This window comes from Gastrolobium bilobum, unplaced genomic scaffold (genome assembly GCF_033153095.1).
Source record: "Gastrolobium bilobum isolate Gb01-03AN ecotype WA unplaced genomic scaffold, APGP_CSIRO_Gbil_v1 utg93204, whole genome shotgun sequence".
Classification (NCBI taxonomy): domain Eukaryota; kingdom Viridiplantae; phylum Streptophyta; class Magnoliopsida; order Fabales; family Fabaceae; genus Gastrolobium; species Gastrolobium bilobum.
This window is the reverse complement of record NW_026899506.1, coordinates 20089-26497: the sequence shown is the minus strand read 5'-3', so window position 1 is coordinate 26497 and position 6409 is coordinate 20089. Positions and strand designations below refer to the sequence as shown.

At 41.4% G+C, this 6409-nt stretch overlaps 1 protein-coding gene across 1 annotated transcript; it reads right to left on the bottom strand.

Moving 5' to 3' along the window:
• Positions 1-244: 244 nt before the first annotated feature.
• On the bottom strand, positions 245-1318 carry LOC133290775 (uncharacterized). Its single transcript, XM_061488888.1, has one exon. The coding sequence runs from the start codon at positions 1316-1318 to the stop codon at positions 245-247; it is 1074 nt and encodes a 357-aa protein (XP_061344872.1).
• Positions 1319-6409: the final 5091 nt, after the last annotated feature.

Here is a 6409-nt window from a genome sequence, read left to right as displayed (position 1 = left end):
GAGAACTCCACTTCCCTTTCAGGGGGAAAGGTGGTAATGTCGTAGGAAATACATCCTCGAATTCTTTGACCACGGGAATGTTCATCAGCGGCGTCTCGCTTGCACCTACCAGGCCGGCTATTAGCATAGAAGTACAATCTCTTGATTCGACCGGTGAAGAACTGGGGAGTGGGGTCTCCATCTTTTTCCCGCCGACTATAATACTTCGGCTTCTACAATCAATTACTACGCGCTGCTTGGCCAGCTAGTCCATTCCCAATATTAGGTTTAGTTTGGCTAAGGGGAGAATTATGAAGTCTTGGTTGTACTTCTTTCCTTTGTATCTGAATTCTACATTTCTACATATGAAGTGAGACGCTGTCACTTCCCCCGTCGCAGAGGTGACTTGCGTTGGGGATTGCATTGGGCTCATAGTTAAGTTAAATGCATTTGCCACATAGTCGGCAATGAAGGAATTGGTCGCACTAGAGTCAAATAAAACAGATAGTTCTTCACCACATATATTGATCGTACCTTTAACTAGTTCGGCTGCCTTGTCCGCCACATGTTGATCCAGCGTGTAAACTCTGCCCATTCTTGGTGTCTCAGCTGCTGGCTGTTGTTCCCTCCATTGTGGACAATCTTTGATGAAGTGTCCATCTTGGCTGCACTTGAAGCATTTCATCGATCCGCTCAAACAATTGCCGAAATGTGCCTTCCTACATTTGGGGCAATTGGGAGCCCTGCTGCTGTTTCCACGGGGATTCCCGGGCCTCTTGAACTTGTGGTCATCACGCCTGGGCTGCCATGGTCTGCCTCCGCTCTTCCCTCTCCATGGTCGGTTCCTAGTCATCAGAGTTTCGTGTCCGGATCCGCTGGTCTTCGCGGGCTTCCTTGTTTGCAAACCGACCGCCTCCACCTGTCTACATCGGTTTACTAGGGTGGCCATGTCACAGGTGCCGTTGCCAGCTACCAATTTCGTAATCCTAGCGGACAGACCCCTTTGGAATTTTGCTGTCAGAAAATCCGGCATGGGCATGGTTCCTCGGTAAGTCGCCAATCGGAGTAGTTCGTGGAACTTAGCGTGATATTGGGCCACCGTCATGGTCCCTTGTACGAGTCGGTCGAATTCGCCTTGCTTGCTGACCCGGATTGACATCGAGAAATACTTCTCCAAGAACATTTCTTCAAATATGGCCCAAGTAATCGCCGCATTTTGCATCTCCAAAGGTTGGGACGCATTAGCCCACCAATGATTGGCGTCTCCTTCCAACATGTACACCAAAAATAGCACCTTTTGAGCTTCGGTGCATTGGACCACTCTGAATATTTTGTCCATGGCCTATAGCCACTGCACAGCCATGATCGGGTCGTGTCCTCCTTGAAAAGAGGGTGGTTTGTGTTTCCTAAATGTCAGCAGTAGATCTTGATTATTCTGGCCCGCCGCTCCATGGTCCGGGGGCGGTTGGGCACCAGCACCGGCTCCTCCGGTGCCTGAGCCGCTCGCGATGTTGTTATGGGTTGTGTTGAGAGGGTTGCGTCTTATTTCGTTCAGAATATTCTGAAACATCTCCCCCGCGTTTGTCTGCATCTGTGTGATGGTATCCCTTAAGGTATTGATTTGGCCTTGCATGTCCTCGGAACCTTGAGGATTGTTGCGAGTAGGTGATCTACACGGTGGCATAGTGACTGCACATATGTTACAGGGTATAACAAAGGGAGTTAGAGAATAGTTTTATTCCAAAGTTCAGAAAATGCTCTGATACCATTAAATGTAACACCCCAGATTGTAACACCCGAGGTGATAACATTGCTTAACAACATACTTAGAGCGGAAAGCTTACCCTGAGCGTGGCCTACTCTTGAATTCTAGGAGAATTAATTTCGTTCTTTAATTTGACTAACTTAACAATCGTACTTATCCATCTAATAATGTGTTCTTAGCGTCTGCAGTTTCCTCACAATGTCTAGGGTGCATTATGTCACGATTTGTATCCATATGAAATTCTATGTCTTCTAATGATCCTCACCTTCCACTACGTATAGTTTCATCATTTGATCCTCCTATTATTCTCAAATTTCCAGCCACGAATGCAATTACCCTTAAGTTCTTTATGTAATTTCCATCAAGTTAAATATCTCTTCGGGGTCCATCTAATGAGTCATAAACTCCAGGATGAAGTCCTAGCCTTATTCATTCCTCTTAACCCGTTATGTGATATTAAAATTTAGTCAATTAACCTTAAATAACAATGCATGACCAAATCATATGGGTCTTACGACTTAATTGCATAGTCCATAAAACATAAAGCCTCTTAAATACAAACACCCAATTACAATACCTTAAACGCATATCAAATGTCTAAAGTAGCATAAGCGCATATCAAATGTCTAAAGTAGCATAAGTAGCAAAATTCATTACAGTCATCCAACTATAAATAAGAGGCATCACTCAATCCATAAGGATTCATTGTAGTCATAGTCCCTGATGACTTCAACCAACACAAGATACATAGCCTGCTCATACAACCCTTCATTACAAAGTTCAGTAATTTTATCCACAAGTAACTGCATGGTATCATCTTCATGACGTACTAATCTCTTGCCTTTCCTTACCCACTTGGTCATTTCTACCTGAAAGGAGATCGCCAAAGAGGGATGAGATTGGGGGTCTCAGTAAGGACTCATAGTTGGAGCAACCTCCAAACCATGATGCTTTCTCCTGCAACAGTCATATAATAGCATATACAATAATAGAATGGAAAACATTTGAAACATAGTTTGGAAGATAAATCATGCTTTCAAAAACATCATACCAATCCTGCCATGGCAATTACTCTCCATGGTCTTACGGACGAATACCCAGGGTCCTCGTCAGGTTGCCTCTGTGGTATTAGTGCACAGGCCATCATAACACATCTTGCATGAACAAAACATTAGTTCCAAATAGCCAAACATATCACTGTATAGCACCATATAACAAATTGCAGTCAAACCAACACTTTACATAAAGGGGGTGGCAACCATAGGGAAACTACTTCTACAACCATAAATCACTTATACACTATTGTCTCGTCTTTTCACTTCTCAAGAGGTCAAGTTCGGCCACGTAGGTATTCCCAATGCTTTGGTCTTCTTTTACACCCTTGGTTCGGCCTGATCAAATAAGAAGACTTAATAGGTGGCTCTAAAATGCACTTGGTCCATACATCACATTTGGGTTCAGCCCTTTAGAAAATTATTACTTAGAAGATGATTCTAACAAGGTGGGTTCATGCACGACACTCTAACTATCCTACTAATCCACATATAATTCGGTTAACATGTAGGTCTAACTTTAATAAGATTTTCCTTTAAGCCCTCACAAACTAAAAATATAAAAGGGATGGAGATCCATAGCTTGAACATAGAGTCTAAGAGACCTTACCTCAAAGGATAATGTTCAATGGATTGATTCTTCCACCAAATACTTCACTCTTGATCTTCTAAGTGACCACCTTCCACGTGTTCCTCTATAGACGATGAAGGAGGCTTGAAGTGTTTTTTTTTTATGCTCCTATGCCTTAGATGTGACAATGGCCGAAGCCTTAGATGGGAGAGAAAGGTTTGTTTCTTTTTGGGTCCTTGTTCTTGAGAAGGCTGAAGCCTTGGTGAGGGAAAGAGGGTGTCCTTTTTCTTTTCTTTGGTTCCTTGTTAAGCTAGAGAGAGTGAGGGAGTGTGACCTTTTGCCATGGTTCCTTGGGTGTGTACGGTTAGGATGGGAGAAAGGCCTTTGGTCATCTATTTTATTCAAGTCCCCTTAATCATCATGCCTAGGAGAGGATAGGTTAGATCCTAGGTTGAGTGTGGGATAGGCAAATCTTCTCACCTTGTTCAAGGTTGTCATGCGCATGGGGAGGAGAGACTCTTGCATGTCACGCCTAGGTTAGAGAGAAACAAGGTTCAAGCTTTAATCACTTGGGAGTGATGCGCATGGGGAGGAGAGACTCTTGCATGTAACACCTAGGGTGGAGGGAAACAAGGGTCAATGCTTTAATCACTAATAAGGAAATATTGGTTAGTGTGTAAGGCTTTTGCCTTTTATCCTTCCTTGACCGAAACCCTAGGAGAAAGAGTGTCATAGCGTTCTTCCCAATGCATGGGGGTTGGATGTCACCTTGAGTGTGAAACACTCAATGTAAAGTGTGTAAGACAAGCCATGCTCCTTTCATGATGATCATTGTGCCTAGGGGGAAGGGAAAAAATGGCTCTACTTTTAAATCATAAATGAAGAAAGCCTTGGTTCCTGAACCTTGGAGGCGTCGCCTAGGGAGTGGGGAAAAGGAATTTATGTTTCTTTTCTTCTATATGGTTGACGGCTTGCACTTGGGAAATGGCCAGGTTTCATTCAATTCATTTCCCTTACTAGTTGCATATAGTGGCAACCACTCCTCAAATGCCACATCATTCATCATATGTTCATGGACTTGGGCTTGTTGCACCACTAAAGAGGGTCCACGGTGTTGGCTTCAAAAATATTGGGATTGCTTTGCATTTTGGGCCAAGACCACACTAGGTAATGGGTTCGGCCCACTTTGGCCTTTTGGGGTTAGATTTCCATTGAAATTAATGAATGGGCCAAGTCTTATTCCTTTGCATGATGGGTTCGGCCCAAGGGGTCTTTGAGTTGGGATCTCACTAGGTTGGGCTACTTATGTTTAAGTTTGATGTGGGCTTAGTCTAAGATCATATAACTCCAAGAGTCATGAGTTTGGGCCATTAAGGCTATTAGTTGGTCTGGGTTCAACCCATTAAGCTTTGGGCTTTTAGATTATTTAACCATACTTAACTTGGACTATTCACATATAACTATCATTAATTCATTTGGACCACACAAGACTCATTAATAAATGTGGCTACATAATTTAGGGTTATTACAACAGGTATTGACATTCATAATATGTATTTCACATTAATTTCCTAATCTAGTAGGGAAAATTTGTACATTTCCCTAAATTCGCGGGATGTTACATTCTCCCCACCTTATTTTGAAGTTTGTCCCCAAACTTCGTCTTACCATCCCAAAATCTGCCTAAGTTTAACGTTGAACACCGTTACATCATGCCATACAGTTTCCTGCAATCATACATCCAGCTATAAGAATCACAAACATCACAGAGCATTACCAACAAATTTGTTCTTTGCATGATTAGTATATAATATAGACCTAACACACTCTGTTCATACGGAAGGAAAAAAAAATCTCCCTAAGCTTAACCATGATACGAACAATTTCCTAAGTTCTTTTTAAACATCAACAAACACCATAACACACCAGTGGCATAAAACGGACCAAAAATCTTACTAGGCCAAGATACTCCAGCTATAAGAAAAGGCTGTAATAGAGCTCAGGGTTTTACAGACAACTAACCATTCCATTTCGCAAAACACTTCTTTACTTTATAAATTTTAGAGTAAAGACCCTTTTTGATCCCTAACAAAAAACACGGTCACCACTTTAGTCCCTTACAAAAATAAATTAGTTAGTTAGTCCCTAACAAATTCAAGGTGGACCCATTTTAGTCCTTTTGAGGGACTAATATGGGTCTTTTTTAAATTTGTGAAGGACCACGATTTCAACTAAATGGGTTCACTTTGAATTTGTTAGGGACTAACTGACTAATTTATTTTTGTAAGGGACTAAAGTGGGGACCGTGTTTTTTGTTAAGGACTAAAAAGGGTATTTATTCTAAATTTTAATAATTATTACTAGTGTAGGCATAAGTGATTGACCTTTTGTTCACCTGATTTAGAATTAGAACGTATGGGGTAGAACATAACACTATAACGAGGCTTCTATATTAGTCACCTTACCTAATAATATCCATACATAATTCTAGTTTTTTATTATCCTTCTGGGAATCAAGCAAACAAAACAGGGCACATTACATTCTCAATTTCATAAGCAAAGAATCTTCGTGAAATCACAAAACTTCTTTCCTACTTTTCATACATATCGTGGTAAGTGACACCCCTCATACAGTTCGTCAAAACACCCCTATGAGGAAACTTCCTCGAGCTTTCCGCCGTCCTAGGTACCTCGGATGTAATTGACTCCACTGATCAGAGGATCCATTAACCATGATATGAACTTCCCAATCTTTGACATACATTACAATCTCGGAACAGCTACCAAACACAATACCCAAAACAAACTAAACCTTCATAAATCAAGTTCACAATAATCGCATTAAAAGTTCCTACCTATAAATAATTTCGTGTTCAAGAAACAGTTAAAATTTACGGTGCGAGACCTAATGCATTAAGAAAACCAAATTCGAAGCTCACTTAGACCGAAAACTAACCTCATCCATGCGAGTAGCAATACCTCTATTCAATAAGGAGGTTTCAAGATAATAACAACTTTTAAGCATGGTTTTACAACAGTGTA

Excerpts from the sequence above, each read along its gene's own strand:
- LOC133290775 (XM_061488888.1), bottom strand. The coding sequence starts at position 1,318 with ATGGACAAAATATTCAGAGTGGTCCAATGCACCGAAGCTCAAAAGGTG.